The sequence below is a fragment of the Saimiri boliviensis genome, chromosome 9 (assembly GCF_048565385.1).
Source record: "Saimiri boliviensis isolate mSaiBol1 chromosome 9, mSaiBol1.pri, whole genome shotgun sequence".
In the NCBI taxonomy this organism is placed as follows: Eukaryota; Metazoa; Chordata; class Mammalia; order Primates; family Cebidae; genus Saimiri; species Saimiri boliviensis.
This window is the reverse complement of record NC_133457.1, coordinates 21,236,152-21,254,319: the sequence shown is the minus strand read 5'-3', so window position 1 is coordinate 21,254,319 and position 18,168 is coordinate 21,236,152. Positions and strand designations below refer to the sequence as shown.

The window sequence follows — 18,168 nt, the reverse complement described above, 5'->3', positions numbered from 1 at the left end:
TTCACTTTAAAAAATAAGTAAAATTGTCTAAGGATAAGACAAACTTCGTTTTTAAAATCTGGGGGGAAAAATAAGAAAAATCTGCATCAGTGTTTAAAAGAAAAAATATTCTTAGATACCAAATTATAAATATACAAGATTAAAAGTTAAAGTCAATAAAGATTCTTGACAAAATTTCAGACAGGATTCAGTGTCTTTCTGAGATTAATCATCCACACATAAGAAAAGTTATGTTTTAGTCCCCACAAACTCCAGAGACCTTTCCAGTTTATATTAGGTCTTCCTAAATCAGCACATAAATAAAATAAATGGACCAATTTATGACATTATAAGACAAATTCTACTATTTCAATGTTCCAGGAATTTCCAGAACTATAATTAACTGTTACTTAAAAAGGATTTTTCAGAATTATCTGATTTTGTATGTTTTTCTCAAAAATATAAAAAAGCTCTCCCTTATTATTAAGCTCATTAATTGCTGCTTGAGCATTCCTTTCTTTCCTGTTTTGTTTCTCTCAATTTATAAACATCCTTTACAATGCTTTACCGTTATTGAACTTACTGTCCTTGCTTTGTGTGTTATAAATGTATACATTGTGTTCTATCTACCAACCTACCTACCTACCTACCTACCTAAATACTGTTACTTTTTCACATAGGTTATCTTCGCATGTGAAGAAGCACTTAGGTTACTTAGCACAAGCTAAAATACTTGTCACTCATCACACAATCACAATGAACTAATACATAAGTCCTAATTTAAATGTTTGTAAATCCTTTTTCCTCTCTCTCCAAAAATTTTTTAAAGCCACCTGGAAAAAAAGAGCTAATAAAACCATTCACTAAAATAAACTTAATTAAGGCCTAGAAATTGTCTGTGAATATAATTAAATATAATTCTAAATAGATGAAATGTTGAGGTGGGAAACAAAGAAAGAAAGACAGAGAAAAGAAGGAATCAATCTTTTACTAATGAGATTTCTGGGCTGATCAGTGAAAAACAGTATACAGAAAAATCTTTCAGTTCTGTCACTATTTTCTACAAATGTTTAAACAACAGCATATCACTTGATCTCAAACTCTCTTGCTCATCATTAATAATTATGGATTACTAAAGAAATGAGGATAGTGTGTCATTAAGAGGCACATGACAGTCAGTCCATTTGAATTAGAAGCCTAACTGCCATTTATTAGCACTATGACCATAAGCCTAAGCACCTTTCATCTATAATAATAGGATAATAAAAGCACCTATTTTATCAGGTTATTAAATGAGATAATACATGCCAAATGAAAGCCAACAGCATTAGACTGGCCTGTGAGAAATATAAAAACAACCTCAGATTGTTTCTCTGCAAACTGCTTATTATTAGCAATAAGTGCACTCATAGTTTAAGCCAGAAATGAAATGACAATTCTTGAGCCAAATCCAGCTGGATGCTCATTTTTGTAAACAGTTTTACTGAAATACAGCCTGTCTGTTAGTTTACTATTACGGATAGCTGCAAAGTTCAGTTGCTGCAAAAGAGACCAAATGACCCAGAAAGCCTAAATGATTTGCTATCTAGCCCAAGCTTGTCCAACCTGCAGCCCATGGGCCACATGCAGCCCAGGACAGCCTTGAATGTGGCCCAACACAAATTTGTAAACTTTCTTAAAACATGAGATTTCTATGATTTTTTTTTTTTTTTTAGCTCATCAGGTATCATTAGAGTATTTCAGATGTGGCCGCAACAATTCTTCTTCTTCCAATGTGGCCCAGGGAAGCCAAAAGATTGGCTACCACTGATCTAGCCCTTTACAAAAGTTTGCTAACCCTTAGTTTAATTTAAGCTACCATTAGTTAGCTTTTGTTACTTACAGCCAAAGCATCCTAACCAGTACAATGTTTCCACAGCTCTTTTTACTTTTCCTACTGGAAAAATTCATCTGACTTTACTGTAATCACTTGAATGTCTTCCCTTTCACATGATTATATTCCCACCTGTGTGAAAGCTCCAAATAGTCCTGGCATTAACATTTGTATCTCTATTACCTAACACAGTACCTGACAAGTAGAGGGCATTTAAATATTGTTGACTGAACAAGTAAACAGATGAATGAATGTGCATATTGATAAATAATCAACAAATATTTATTAAAAATTAGCATGTACATTAGGTGCTCTGAGAGATACAAAAGATTGTAAGTCTAGAATGGCTTGAAAACCAGGGTTAGGAAATATAAGAATCTGTGTGCACCTTAGCACTAAGCAGGGGAAGGTGCACCCTAACACAACACTGCCCTCTACTACGGCCCACTAAAACCATAATGCAGACTACCCACAGCTTTTTGATATCAGTCTCCAGTACCCTTTGACTGACACCTCTTATTTTGACTTTGTTCATTGCTTTTGTTGAGATTAATGTTAAGAAATAATGACAAATACAACATTATTATCTTGTAAACTTGTCATCCAGAAATTGGTCCACTTGAACACAATCAACTAGAAGTGATGGACGAGTCTAACCTGTAAAACTGGCTGAGACATTCAAGACTAATGTTACCAAATGAGAACTTTTGACACAATCTAACCTCTCTGTTTTGTTCACTCTCTAATATTTCTTACCTTTAAAATCCCCCAAATAATGTTTTACATAATAAAAATTTTATGCAATTACACAAATATTATTCTAAAAAAGTAAAATTTGGTGAGGTGGAAGGCAAAAATTTAATGACCAGTAAAGATCATAGCCTACTTCCATAGCCATGTAATTTGTTTTAAAAAAAAGAAGAAAACATTTTAAAAGGAACAAGAAGCTAGGCAGCCCCCTGATTGACTAGTTTTATTCATTAAACATATTTTCTGTACTCAGAACCCTACTGTATTTAAATCCTCCCTTCAAATTTATCATCCTTCTGACTTTCTTTCTTTACCAAGAGATTTCCCCCACATCCTTTCTGCCTTCATTCAATTTTACCAGTGCTGGCTAACTCAGCCTCCCCACCCTTATAGACAGGTATCTAACTTCTAAATCCTCTATTGTAACATTTCACAATCCTTAAAACTAGAAAAGGACAGAACTCAGAATTTTACAGTAACATAACTGATCAATAAATATTAATGGTTGTGGGATGATCAGCAGAACAAAAGTCACATAATAATAATGTTATCCTCTTTCAAACTCCACCACAAAGTTAACATTTAAATAATAGGTAAAAGCCAACAATCTAGGCAGGTTTACATAACATCACTTTAAGTTTGAAAATAGAAAATAAACATACAGACAGCTGTGAAAAAGAAAGGAATGAGAAATGAATTCTGTATCTTTTAGAAAATAAAGATACAGACAGCTGTGAAAAAGAAAGGAATGAGAAACGAATTCTGTATCTTTTAATAAACTTAAGTCTTTACAGAATTAAGATCTCAAGATACTACATCCACAATCCTAGTAAACTCTTCAACATGGAAAACTGATACATTAAAGATAAACACATTTATATTAAAGTATTAAAATAAATACATTCACACAAAACATTGAAAGACTGACTAAAGAGGATAAATTCCAAGATGTTCTCCTTCCCAGAATAAAAGACCCCAATTACAATTGTGAATAAAACAAGACGCTGTCAATTTACTCTGTTAAAAGATTGTTTCATTTTAACATCTTCCAATTTGACAAACACTTATGAGTGGATTTCAAGTTCTGACTCTAAGTGGACAGAAGTAGAATCTCATTGTTTTAACAATATCAATTTTAGGAAAAATAAAATCTGAACCTCATAAGCAGATACATACACTCTTACATACACATACACCCTAATATTGCCCAAGCTCCCAGTCTATATTAAAAAGGCTTAAACAACAGTAAATCACATGGTCTCCTCCTTCTGTTTCAACTTTACACTTTTCCCCTAACAGCTTTATAGTAAGGTAATAGACATTTTTAATCACTAAGTAGTCTTCAAATTTTAAGTTCATATTCAAAACAGAGGAGACAAAATATAAAACTTCCCTACAAAATTATGCAAATTTTCCTCTACTTACATACTAAACTTCGATAATGCTGTTTATATTGATTCCAAGATTTGTTAAATTATCATTAACTAAAAATAAAATAAAAATGAAAATGTACCATAGTAAAAATCTGAGATAAATATGTTTATTTATCCTTTCTTCTTTCTCTACTGTATTCTCTTCTTATTCCATTTTCTTCTACTCTTATAGCAATTGAGCTACAAGAAAAACTCAAAGAACAAAAATTTAGTTTGAACATCACCATGGACTCACCAGTCCTCTCCACATAAGATTTGCTTCAACTTACCCACGTTTGATGTTATGTAATTCCTTGTCCTTCCCTTTATCCTTCTCCTTTTCTCTCTTCTCTTTATCTCTGCCTTTACGTCGTTCTCTATCCCGAGACCGACTACGCGTTCTTCTGTGACTGGACCTTTCACTGCTACGACTATGAGAACGTGGACGAGGTCTTGACCTGGACCTACAGTAAACAGATTTTGTTAAATAAATTTAGTGTATAATTTGTATTGTGAAATGTAAATACTCTTTTAAATTACCTGAAAAATATTATTTAGTTATAAACTCAGAAATTAAATAACCATGTGAAGCAAGCACCTGAATATGATTCTTTATGAGTAAATGCTCTCATTTAAAATAATATGAGGGAAATATATATTGCTAACTTTACATGAAACTATGATGCAGTTAAAAGTGTTAGCCTTAAAAGTTCAAATCAAGTCTTAATTATTCACATCCTCAAATAATGTATCTAATCTAAGTTACAAGGTTAGGATGTTCCTTACCTTTACAATCTTTGCTTCCATATCTATTTCTTATTTTGAATTATTCCAATACAAATACTGATCTACTCTAATCCAGTTATTCTTTGTATTAAATGCATTACAGTCAGGTTCTGGTTACATTATTGCCAAAAACCTCTATCAGACCGATAATCCTACAGATAATTTTTTAAAACAACTAAAGTTGACCCCTGAACAACATGGGTCAACAACGGCATGGATCCACTTATAAGTGGATTTTCTTCCATCTGTCACCACTGAGACAGCAAGGCAAACCGTTCCTCCTCTGCCTCTTTCTCCTGAGCCTACTCAACATGAAGATGATGAGGATGACAACCTTTATGACGATCCACTTCCACTTAGTGAATATTAAACATATTTTATCTTCTTGCCAGGCGTGGTGGCTCACGCCTGTAATCCCAGCACTCTGGGAGGCCGAGATGGGCATATCACTTGAGGTCAGGAGTTCAAGACCAGCCTGGCCAACATGGTGAAACCCTGCCTCTCCTAAAAATACAAAAATCAGCTGGGTGCAGTGGCACATGCCCGCAATCTCAGCTACTTGGGAAGCTGAAGCAGGAGAATCACTTGCTCCTGGGAAGCGGAGGTTGCAGGGAGCTGAGTTTGTACCACTGTACTCCAGCCTGGGCGACAGAGAAAGGTTCTGTCTCAAAAGAAACAAAAAACAAACACAAAAACAAAATTGTTGCAATTTTAATCCTAACCAAGTGATTTCCTTGCTAAACAAATAAATAAACAAACAAAACTATGTTTTTCAGAGGAAAACAACAGAGTATTCATAATACAACATTTACCTTGTCTAGGATAAAACTCCAAAATTCCTAGATATATGAAGAAACACAAAAAATGTGTTCTATTCTTAAGAGAAAAGACAGTATACGGAGAGCAACCCTGAGATTAAACCAGATGTTACAATTAGCAGATAAGGATTTTAAAGCAGTAAGTGTAACGAGGCTTACAATGAATATAAACATATTTTTGTTTATATTCATAAAAGTTAAGCAATCTCAACAGAAATACCAGAAAAAATTCTGTAACTGAAAAACACAATCTCTGAAATTAAAATTATGCTGGATGAGATTAAAAGCAGACTTTAATAACAGAGGGGAAAAAAAATCTGTATACATGCAAATAAATCAATCAAAATTATCCAATATGAAGAACTAAGAGGAAAAAAGATTGCTAATAAGAAAAGAAAGACCTTTACGGATCTGTATGACAAGATTCAAATGCCTAACATGTTTATTTAAACCCAGAAATAGAGAAAACAGAGGATGAGGTGGAAAACATTTTTTCAGTGGTGAGTAAAGTTTTCCACATTTAGTAAAAGACACATTTACAGATTCTATAAAAGTTGAACAAACTCCAAGTAAGATAAATATTAAGAAGACCATGATTAGAAACACTATAGTAAAATTGATTAAAACTACAGGTGAAGAGAAATCTTGAAAGTATTCAGAGGAAAAACAACACATTACATACAGGGAAACAATGATACGAATTATTGTCACTGACTTCTTATCAAAAACAATGGAAATCACAAGACAGTGGAATGAAATTCTTAACATGGTGAAAGAACAATAAAGGTCAACCTAGAATTTTATATCCAGCCAAAATATCCCTCAAAAATAAAAATAAAAACATTTTTGAGACAAAGAAAAAGTAAACAAATATCAACAAAAGACTTGCTTTACAATAAATACTAAAGAAAGTTCTTCAGGCAGAGAAGAAATGTTAACAGATGAAGAAAACATGAATCTTTAGAAAGGAATAAAGACTACTAGAAAGTAAATATATGGGTAAGTATCAAAAACTGTTTATTTCCCTTAATTTATTTAAATACATATAAGTGCTTAAAGTAAAAATAATAGCATTTTACTATAGGGTTTACAATAAAGGTATACATAATGCAAATAACCTCTACAGAATAAAACATGGGGCAAGTAAATGAACCTATACAGTTAAAAGGTTTCTATATTCTACATTAAATGGTGAAATAATAACTCTAAGTACACTGAAATGTTAAGAGCATACATTGTAATCCTTAGAGCAATTACTAAAAAAAAGAAGAAAATAAGTATAGCTAAAAAGAAAATAGATTAATTTTAAAAGAATTATTAAAAATACTCATTAATCCAAAAGGAAGTTGGAAAGGAAGTAAAAAGAAAAAAGAGGGGATAGACATAAAATAATAAAATGATAGATTTAAATCTAATTATACCAATAAGTACATTAGATATTAATAAAATATAGTAAAAAGGTAGAGTTTGTCAAATGAATTAAAAGCAACCCTATATGCCATCTAAAACAACAACTGTATGCTATCTACAAAATATGTAGTTTAAATAAGCAGACACAGATAGGTTAAAAATAAATGGCTAAAAATGTATATACATCATGCAAACAACAAGCACAGAAAAGCTAAAGTTAATATATTAATATCACATAAAATGGACTTCAGAAACTAAGAGTATCACCCAAAATAAAAAAATGGATACTTCATGATGATCAAAAGGTCAATTCCTAGGTAGAAATCATGCAGAACATGCTTATCTGAACAAAACAGAATTAAATTAGAATTTAACAATAAGACATATAGAAAAACTCAGATATATGGAAACTAAATAATATACTTTTAGTAATCCATCAGTTAACTAAGAAATCACAAAGGAAATTTAAAAATATTTTGAACTGAATGAAAATAAAAAATATAACATATGAGAATTTGTGGGATGCAGCTAAAGCAATGTTTAGGGAAATAATTATAGTTTTAAAGATTTATATTAGAAAAGAAGAAATATCTAAAATCAGTTACCTAAGGTTTCACTTTAAGAAGCTACAAAAAGAAGTGCAAAGTACTACAAACCCGAAGTAGATGGAAAGAAGGAAACATTAAAGAGAAAAATCAATGGAAGAGAAAACAATAGAGAAAATAACAATGCCAAAATCTGGTACCCTGAGAATATCAATAAGATTAATGTCTCAGCTATACTGATCAAATGAAAGAAAAAGCACAAATACAAATAACCAATATCAATTACCAAAAATGTGGATGATGGAAAGATCACATGAATTTATCCTAGATACTTAGGATGTGTATTAGTCCATTTTCATGCTGCTGATAAAGACATACTTGAGACTGGGAAATTTACACAAGAAAAGTTTATGGGACTTATAGTTCCACATGGCTGGGTGGGGGGCCTCACAATCATGGTGGAAGGCAAGGGGTAGCAAGTCACATCTTACATGGATGGCAGTAGGCAAAAAAAGTGCTTGTGCAGAGCCACTCTGGTTTTTAAAACCATCAGATCTCATGAAACCCATTCACTACCATGACAGCAGTATAGAAAAGACCTGTCCCCTGATTCAATCATCTCCCATGGGGTCCCTCCCACAACACGTGCAAATTAAAGATGGGATTTGGGTGGGGACACAGAGCCAACCATATCAGGATATACGTAAGTCTTGAGGAGAATTATATGGCTTTCAGCAGCAATAATATTTGTCCTTGTCTTTCCAATGAGCTCACTTAATGAATAAAGAAAAATACTGGATCATGAACCCACAAACTTTTAAATGTGATTTTGAGAAATTTCTTCCTTTTCTTGCTTCCTCCTTTCTTCTCCTTTTTCTTTTCTTCTTTCCTCTCCTTCCTACATTCCTTTGTTCCTTTATTTATTAGAGACAGGGTCTAACTCCGTCACCCAAGCTGGAGTACATTTGGGTGATCACATCTCACTGCAATCTCAAATTCCTTGACTCAAGCAATCCTCCCACATCAGCCTCCAAAGTAGCTCAGACTACAGATGTGTGCCATCATGCTCAACGTGTGTGCGTGTTTGTGTGTGTGTAAGTGGGGTCTCATTATTTTACACTTGTGTGTGTTTCTGTGTGTGTGTGTGTCTGTGTGTGTAAGTGGGGTCTCACTATTTTACACTATTTTACACTATTTTACACAGCCTGGTCTTAAACTCCTAGCTTCAAGTGATCCTCCTGTGTCAGTCTCCCAAAATTCTAGGATTATAGGCATGAGTTACTACATAAACCTGAAGTTACAATATTTATTGCTACTAATATTAGCATAGGTTTAATTATTTTACTGTCCTAATTTACAAATATGAAACTCTGCCATTTGATCTATAAGTTTCTTTGATTATTCCTTAATTTTGACACGAGTATCTTTCTAAAACAAAATTTTATCATCACAACTTCCTGTCTGTTGCCTGATTCCTTTCTGATTAAATTTTCTATTATGTATAAATACGCGGAAATTTTAACAGATTACTAAAATCTCTGAGCAATAATCAGTCAAATTTTAAAGTTTTCTGATTTAAAAAAAGCGGTAACAATATAAATGGAAGAGAGCCTTTTTTGTGATAATCTCAGCCACTACACATACATTATATGCATATAGACATACAGCATATTTTCGTTATTTGGGTCTACATTTTGTTTAGGACCAAAATATGATTCTGCCAGTTAGCTGTGAATATAGAGTAACAAAAGACAGGTGAGTTAGTTTAAATGTTAATACAATTCTAAGAGCTTCTTTTTAAACTAAATCTCTAATAAAAGCTCATTTCTTACTCATTTGCGTCTTTTTATTAAAAAAAAAATACTGTTGGACAAAATACACTACCATTTGTGGTTCCAGATAAGGTGGATTTTGGTAAAATCATGTTTTTACTGTACCCTTAAAACTAAATGTATCTGTTACCAATATGCTCAAAGTTACTTATGTATTCAGATTTAAAAGATAAATAAATACTCAAACAATAGTGCCCTTGAACAAGCTATTTCCTCTCTAAGCATCTGTTTTCTTATCTGTAAAATGACAGTAATATTTACCTTACCATGAGGATGAAATAATACTACCTGACTGAGCTGTGAAATAACACAAGTGATTTGGGAAAAGGAGGCAGGCACTAGGAAAGAAGTAACTGAGGGAGGTACTAATTTGAGTGAATTTCTAAAATCTGAATAAGAAGCATATGAAATATGTTTCCCTTGTACCATAGCTAATGAAAAGCAGCATTCTGATTTTGACAGAATGTGACTTCACTTATAGATCTTATATGACTTGACTTATATATTTTCAAGACATGAATTGATTGTATGAAGATGTAGGGTGAATAATGAGCACAATTCTTTTGGAAAATGCCAGGCATATGTTTTCTATAGTAGAGTCTTTGTGTTGGAGAAAACTGTGAAACAGGTTTGGAGATAACTGAGTTTGCTCAGTTGAAATCTCAAGGCTGGCGTAAGAATCACTCAAGGTTCAATGCATGTCTTTTATATAGGAAGGTGAGTAATAATAATCTGAAGGACTAAAATCTATGTCTTCACAGATAACCCTCGGCAGCCAAATACAGATCTTCAGAGGTTTGCTATTAACAAGAAGACCATATCACGATCATCCAAGCCTTCAAGAAAAAGGAAATATTTGGGGAACATATGTAGATCTTGAAGGAGGTATTATAACATGAAGACATCAGGGCTAAATTGCCACTGTCCCAGAGGAAGCAGAGTCTGATCACATTTTTATCACCGTTATAGAAAAACAGGATACTGCAATTAGCAGTGAGGTCTTCTATCAAATACTACCTACTCAACCCTCTCTAGCACCTTATTTCCCAATCTTCTACTTCTCCCAACTTACCAATTAATTAAGAAACTCAGTTTTCACCAAACCCACCTCACAGTTTTCCCTAACACAAAGACTCTACTATAGAAAACATATGCCTGGCATTTTCCAAAAGAATTGTGCTCATTCTTCACCCTACATCTTCATACGAGCAATTCATGTCTTAAAAATTCTGGTATATTCTATAAATGTTGCTGGTGTGGTTCAATAAACTATGATAGCAATAGTAGATCTATAAGTCAAGTCAATGATGTCAAACTCAAAGAAAGTAGTAAGTTTTAAAACATCACAGTATGCATAGTATAAGCTACTGGACCTTCCCCCTGCCCTCTATGTCTTAATGATCATTGTTTTAATCCTCACACTTTATGCCTCTTAATCATGCTTATGGATTACAAGTGGCAAAAAGTGACTCTGAAGAAAATACATGTGAAAAAATAGGAAATGTGAAAACACAGGGAGAAAAAAATTATTAAAGGCTGTTAAAAACAACCATGAAACCAAGAACAGACTGAAACAAACTAAGCTGCTAACTTCTTAGTTGTCATAAGAATTGACTTTACATAATTTTGAATAAAACTCACATCCTGAGCATAGGAAGAACTCCATTTACTTAATTAAGTAACTTTACTTACAAATCTGAATGGTCCTCATCAAGAAGAAAGTACAAGTTCAGAGTAAAGAGATTTCCTACCCAGACCAAACAAACAAAAAGCCAAAGAAACTATATTGAAATTTAAGATGTTACTTGTCCCTCATTCCTTAAATAAATACATTTCTGATAAATCACTCTAGAAATCTCTAGAGTACCAAAGCCAATATGGAGATCTATTATAAGCAAAGAAACATTTGATAAAAAATGTGGCACTCTAGACCACCCAATATATAAGCAATAAATGGACAGCAAGATGTCCTATTATACCAGATAAATGCTTTCAATATCTACAGAATAAGAAAAGTCCCTGCAACATCTCTACATAAAATGAATTACTGCCTTAAAAAAACGATTTGTCAAGTTTCTTAATTGGCTAATAAGTTCTAAACACATGTAATCAAAATAAATACCTTAATATTTTGTCGTTCAAAAGAAAACTACAATACTTCAAGTGGTCTATTCAGTTAAGTCCTACCTATAAAGAGTACATTTACCATAAAATAAAACTGTAATTTAAATTAAATAATTACACATTGAAAAAAAGTAACATGGATTCCATGTCAGGATGACATTTTGAACATGGATACTTAATTTCACTTCCTACTGAATTCCAACTAAAACAGTAACCGTAACAGGAATTTTTTTTAAAGGACCTATACACTAGGAAAGAGCTTCACTTTGGAAAGGGAAGCGTCCACTGGTGGCTTGGTGATAAAGAAACACTAGGAAACAAGACGCTGAAGTTCAGGGATCTACAAAAACAAGATCATATATCACGTCTATAGTCTCAGCTACTTGAGAGTCTGCGGTGGGAGAATCACTTAACTTCAGGAGTTAGAAGGCTGCAGTAAGCTAAAACTGGAGTGAGCCACTGTACTCCAGCCTCCACAACAGAGCGAGACCCTATCTCTAATAAAATCTAAAAAAGAAAGAAACTCCACCTCACTATGCTAAACAATACAGTGCCATTCAAGAAGGCTTAAAGCCATATAAAATCTTCAGTCCATCCAGTGTTGTCTATTACTGTTGATCCAGGAAAATGATCAAGAACGACATAAAAAGAGAATCCAACATCCAAACAAAGCAACAAAAAAAAAAAAAAGAAATAATCAAAGAAAAATTTTAATGTAAATATATCTCACCAAAAACTATGAGGTAAAGAAGACTATGACATAACACTCCAAAACAAATCAAATCTAAAGAAACAAGCAAAAAATTCCAGAACAAAAATGGACAAACAACAGGGAGATATAAAATGACTGTTATCTGATTTTAGAAAAAAAATCAATTTATTCAAAATAAAAATAAAATTAAAAAGTCATCTCAGAAATGAATACTAAATTATAAGGTACTCATATAATAAGAGACACAGAAGTTAATGATGAAAAGGGCCAAGAGAAAGAAAACAAGAGTAGTAGAAAAATTCCAGAGAAAGTTATAGAAAGAAGAGGCACACAATCCAACTAACTGAGATTTCATAAGAAAATACAAGGTATCAGATTATTACAATCATAATGCAAGAACAATCCTGGAACTAAAGGCATCCACATGTAGAAAGGGTCCACCACAGGGAAATAAACTACCCATAATTAACCCTGAGATATACCCTAATTAAGTTACTGCTCATTAAAGATAAAGGAAAAAGAATATGCTGATAAAGTCACTAACATAGTAAGATAAGTTGATACCCAACTACATGATACATAGCAAGACAATGCCTTTAATTTTTCTTGAGAAATTCAAAAGGGAAAAACGTGTGTTGGCCATGTTACATCCCACTGGCCGTGTTACATCCAGCCAAGCTATCCTTCAAGAATCAAAGCTACAGAACAAAAAAAAGTAATAAAAGTAGTAATTTATGTTAGACTCATATAAGTCAAGATCATACAACAATTTTTAGGCAAGTCACTCAAGGTATAATTAAAATAATATAAACTAGTAACCTAATAGAGAAGAAAATGAAATAAAATTAGTCCAGAGAAGATAAAGAAGTAGAGAAAATGAGAAATGGATTAAACAAATAGAAAACAAAGAACAAGACGGTAGAATTAAATCCAAACACAATAGTAATTAATAAATATAAATGGACTAAACAATGCAATTGAAAGATTGTCCAACTGAAGGCAACAAACGACAAGCAACTTTCAAAATGAACATCTTAAATATTAAACCAAAGAAGGGTTTAAAGGAAAAGCAGAGGAAAATAAAAGATCATGCATGCACTAACAAAATGAAAGATGGTGAAACCATGCCAATGTCACATAAAGTAGACTTCAAAATAAAGACTATTATTAGAAATAGAGACAGTTCATGATGACAAATGTAATCCCAAAAGCATGTATTAATCTAACAATCCTTAATTTGTAAATACGTAATAAAAGAGCCTCAAAACATGTAAAGCAGAAGTTGACAAACTTAAAGGTAGAATCTTGAGTGTGGATTTGTAATGTAAATTTAGAAAGTAAAGACACAGAAAATTTGAATGAATGGTTAAATTTACCTATTAACTATACCTCAAAACTGCAGGACACTCATTCTTATCAAGCATACCTATAACATTTCCTAAAATAAACTATATGGTGGGCCACAAGGTAACCTCAACACATTTCAAAGACAGAAATCATTCAGATTATGTTTTCCAACTACAATGCAGTGAAGGAAGAAAACAATAAACAAAAGACAACTAGAAGAATCCCTAAATGTTTGGAAATTAAGTAATATATGTTTATCTCATGAGAAAGAAGAAATTACAATGAGAATTTTTTAAATATATGAATTAAATGCAAGCTAAAATATGACACATCAAAAATTAGTAGAATATAGCTAAAGCACAGCTCTGAAGAAAATTTATAGAGCTATAAATGCACATAGAAGAAAAGAATAAAAGCTAAAAATAAATTATCTAAGTAGCCAACTCAAAAAGAAAAATAACAGAAAAGTAAACTCAAAAGGTAAAAAGAAAGAAAGAGAAAAGAAACAAAAATAATAAAACAAAAGATCAAGAAAGACCAAAGTTGATTCTTTGACAGATTAGTAAGGTAGATAAATACTTCATGGAAATGATTTTTTTAAGAGAAATCACAAATAAAGTAATTAGTATTAGATTTAAATCAACTTTTGCTCATAAAGGTTAACAGCTATGAAAATAATTTTTCTACCACAAACAACTAGAAAAGCAGATAAAATATATGAAACAACTGATTCAGATACTACGCAACAGGCAACATAGGACTATGATCCCCAAAAACAGAAAATAAACGAACTTTAAGTGTGCCTCAGTTTACTGCCTTTAGAAACTTTCCAGACCACAGAGCAGGAAGAGGGAGCCTAAACAAAAGCCTGGTGGGTTTGCTGAGCTAAGGAGACAGAGACAGACCTTCAGGGAGATCAAGGTGGCTAGGATTTGCAAAGCACTGTATCAAAGAGGAGAAAGTTGGACTGAAAGAGGAATACAGAAATCTGAAGTAGGGTCTCCTTGATCTTCTGATGAGATCTAATCTATAAATATGGGAGGTGAAATTCCATGGGACCAGGGGAAAATACACTAGAAAACAGTAAAATTCCTAAATATCACACGGGGAGAAATAGAGTTCCCACCAGCCAGAGTGGATACACTTCATATCAAAGGCATCGCATACAGTCAAGTATTAACACTAGAGCAAAATTAGCCAGAAAAAAAATGTATCCTAGACCCATTCTAACAAGGTCTAAAAATAAGCCTTAATATTGGTAAAGTATAGCTAGGTGATGAGGTTATCTCATGACTGCATGAGAGTTCATTATACTATTCTCTACTTCAATGAATGCTTAAATTTTTCCATTCAAAGGTTAAAAAAATTATTTGAACTTTTGTTTATATATCTGTTATTTGAAAGTCACCATAAACATCACAGTGGCCAGTTTTTCAGTCCGATCCATATAAGCCTATTCGGAAATTACCTGAAACCTTATACAAATACACCCACCAGCAACAACGCTATTTCTTTGGGGAAAATACAAACATTCTGAATTTTAACTAAGACAAATTAAGGAAATAAATATTTTCACTTTGATTACTTACTGACCCTCATCTGTCTTAGAGAAATCTGTTGAGATCAGCATAGGTGTCAAATGTTCCAAACTGTAAAAACCAGGGTTAAGTGTCCTCACCAGAGGCAGAGGCTCAAGTCTCCAGGTGCTGTAGATCAATTGTTTGGAAAGAGGGGTTATTTGTATATTTCTGATATGTAATTCTAGTTATATTGCTCAACTGAATAACATATCTTATCAAAATGCCAGAGGCATTTATTTGGACCTATTAACTTATATCAAGTTTTACTACTGAGCTATCAGAATGCAAAGCTGGCAAATAAAAATCAAAACCAATCTCTCCTTTACTGTAATAGTTAATGCTCTAAAATATGTATAATAATATGCTTGTTTAGTATATGTCCCGTTTAGTGATGTGACAGGGCATAACACTTTTCCCTATTATTAACAAGGATCTTCTATGTCCTAAGAAGCCTGCAAGTTATATTCACATACTTTATCTCACTCAATTCTCCAGTTTTAAACAAATAGCTGTTATCATCCTCTTTTAGTGTTTTGGATATTTTTCTCCTGTTGGGAGACAACTGTTTTGTTTTGTTTTTACTTTGAGAAAACTGGACTGTTAAAAGTTCAGAGGTCACAGAGCCAATGAGTGATAAAACTGAAATCTAATCTCAGGTTTGTCCACATCCTTTCAACTATGACATACCGCCAATGAGATCTGATTGCAGTATCATTTTCAAATAAAATCCATAAAACAGAAAATAAAGGTTTACACAGACTCATTTCTAAAATAGTATTAAAAGATTTAACCCTATCTTATTACAGGTAGATCCATTTAAGCAAATATTTTGGAATTCTCATCATATTAACTTTACAAATTCCCGATCATCATCTCTGGTCTCTCCATTTTTAAGAAAAGATATTAAAGGTATGATTGGAAAGAAGGGGAAAAAAAGCAAAAGAGAAACACAGAAAGTCAGTGCCTCCCCACTAAAAAAGCATATAACCCACCCACTATGCCAAAGGTTAAGTCATTTAGTCAAGTTCAAAGATCTTCAAAGACTTCTTAGATCCTGATAAGCCCATATGTTACCAAAATTCTGTGAAAAAGCTATTACTTTCCAATCTGCTTCTCATGTTTAAGATACAGAACACACAGATGCTTGGCATCACTCATCAGTCTTCCTAAATTTTCACACCAGATAATCAGGGCCTACCCATAACTTTCCTATCTAAAAATCCTAGAAATGGCTTTATTCCATCAGTGCCTGGTTCCCTTGTTAAATCTGAAAGTAACCATAAAAGACCATTCCGTTACTGTACAATAAGTGTTAATTTGCTAATTTCTTCACAGGTAATCAATTAAAATGTAAAATATTGGATAAAACTAGTTGCACTAAATTTAACAGCTGCTTCATAAGCATAATTAGTTTCACAAGGGCCATATGTATTCCGAACAGAGACAGAGTTGAAACAAATAGATTTTAAACAAGTTTGAGAAAATCTGCATTTAATTAGCAGGTGGGCACTACAACTGCATAACATTTTTATACATTTATATTTATGAAGTGACAGAAGATCTAAAGGCTTTTTAAAACGGCGTTTATTGTTTGAATGGGAACTGTTTTGCTGCATGCTAAAGTGATTTAAGTCCTTATAGCTCTGCTTTGAAAAAAATCATAAATGGTGAAAGAAAACATGTGGAAAACTGTAAAACTAGAAAGAATTCGCGACAAAAAACAGATACACATACCATAACTAAAAGGAACTACACTTAATTAAATGTACACTACATCTGGAATATCAGCCTAATAAAATGTGAAACTATTAATTTTCATTGTTCTAAAGGAAATGAGGTCAGTGTCATTTAATAATTCCTCCAATTACATTGGGCTAACTCATTGGACTATATGTTCTGGACACCATCTAATCTTAAAATGCTATATACTTTACAATATCCTTAACTTTTAAATAAAGGCATTTAAATTACAAAGGGGTAAAAGAATGAAATCAGCAAATGAAATTTTTTAGCAGCTGGTAGCTACTAGTATTATATTTTAAACTTTATGGCTTTGGATGAGGATTTTCATGGATACTCATAAGTCTGAGTACACATTTGTTAGTTCTTATTAACACTTAAATCATGACTTTAAACATAGGAGTAGAATGTAGACTTTTTAAAAGCAAAATGATGTTTATAGCACCAATAATTTCATTAATTTGCTACATTTATTAGTAGTAGTTTTAAAATCTATAAAAAACAAATGGCTTTTTAAAGGCAAAATGCTTTAGGGACTCTAAAAGAGCAATAATATTTTTTATAAAATAAAATGATAATTTTCCAAAATAAAATTGAATAATGAAGCAAATTCCTGCATTGTCTGTCTCTGCAGTGTAGAGTTAGACAGAAGTCTTTATCAAGTAAGTAAATCAATACTTTAAAAGTTAGCTGTTTTCTCACCTAGTCAAATAGTGTGAAGCCTCCCACTTAGGTATCAAAGACATTGCACTTCAAAATTTCTTTAAATAATAAAGTCCATATGCAAAAATTTAAATTATTAAACATTAATTTTGATTCTGGTAGTTTAGTTTTGGAATTTAAAAAGTATCAACATGCATTCTAATGTGCAAAATCTAAATCTGTACATCAACATTTTTAAGTGTTTATGGAATCCATGTATCAAACAAAATTCAAAACAAATATGATTGTAAAATCGAACTCTGAAAGCTATGTGCTTTGTAATCAACATGATTACTTCATATTAAAAAATAAAACAAAAAATACAGACCACTCTCCTCCAAAATAATTTAAAATTTTTTATATTAAAATTTTCCTTTAAAGATTCTTCATAGGAAATAGAAACTTACAGGGACAAAATACTAATATCTCAATTATAGTATATTTTATTATTCTAAAGCTGGAAGAAACACGGCACTTAACAGCTTTATTTACTAAGAAGTATCCTTAAAAATCATAAAGCTACAAGTAACTTGCTACATGATTTCTTACAACTATGTA

General features: G+C 32.3%; 1 protein-coding gene across 1 annotated transcript in view; it reads right to left on the bottom strand.

Moving 5' to 3' along the window:
* Nucleotides 1–18,168, bottom strand: part of RSRC1 (arginine and serine rich coiled-coil 1) — a 400,525-nt gene that overhangs the window by 308,154 nt on the left and 74,203 nt on the right. The window contains exon 5 of the mRNA XM_074405388.1: nt 4,305–4,478. Coding sequence (XP_074261489.1) covers nt 4,305–4,478 — 174 coding nt within the window. The remainder of the gene's footprint in view (nt 1–4,304; nt 4,479–18,168) is intronic.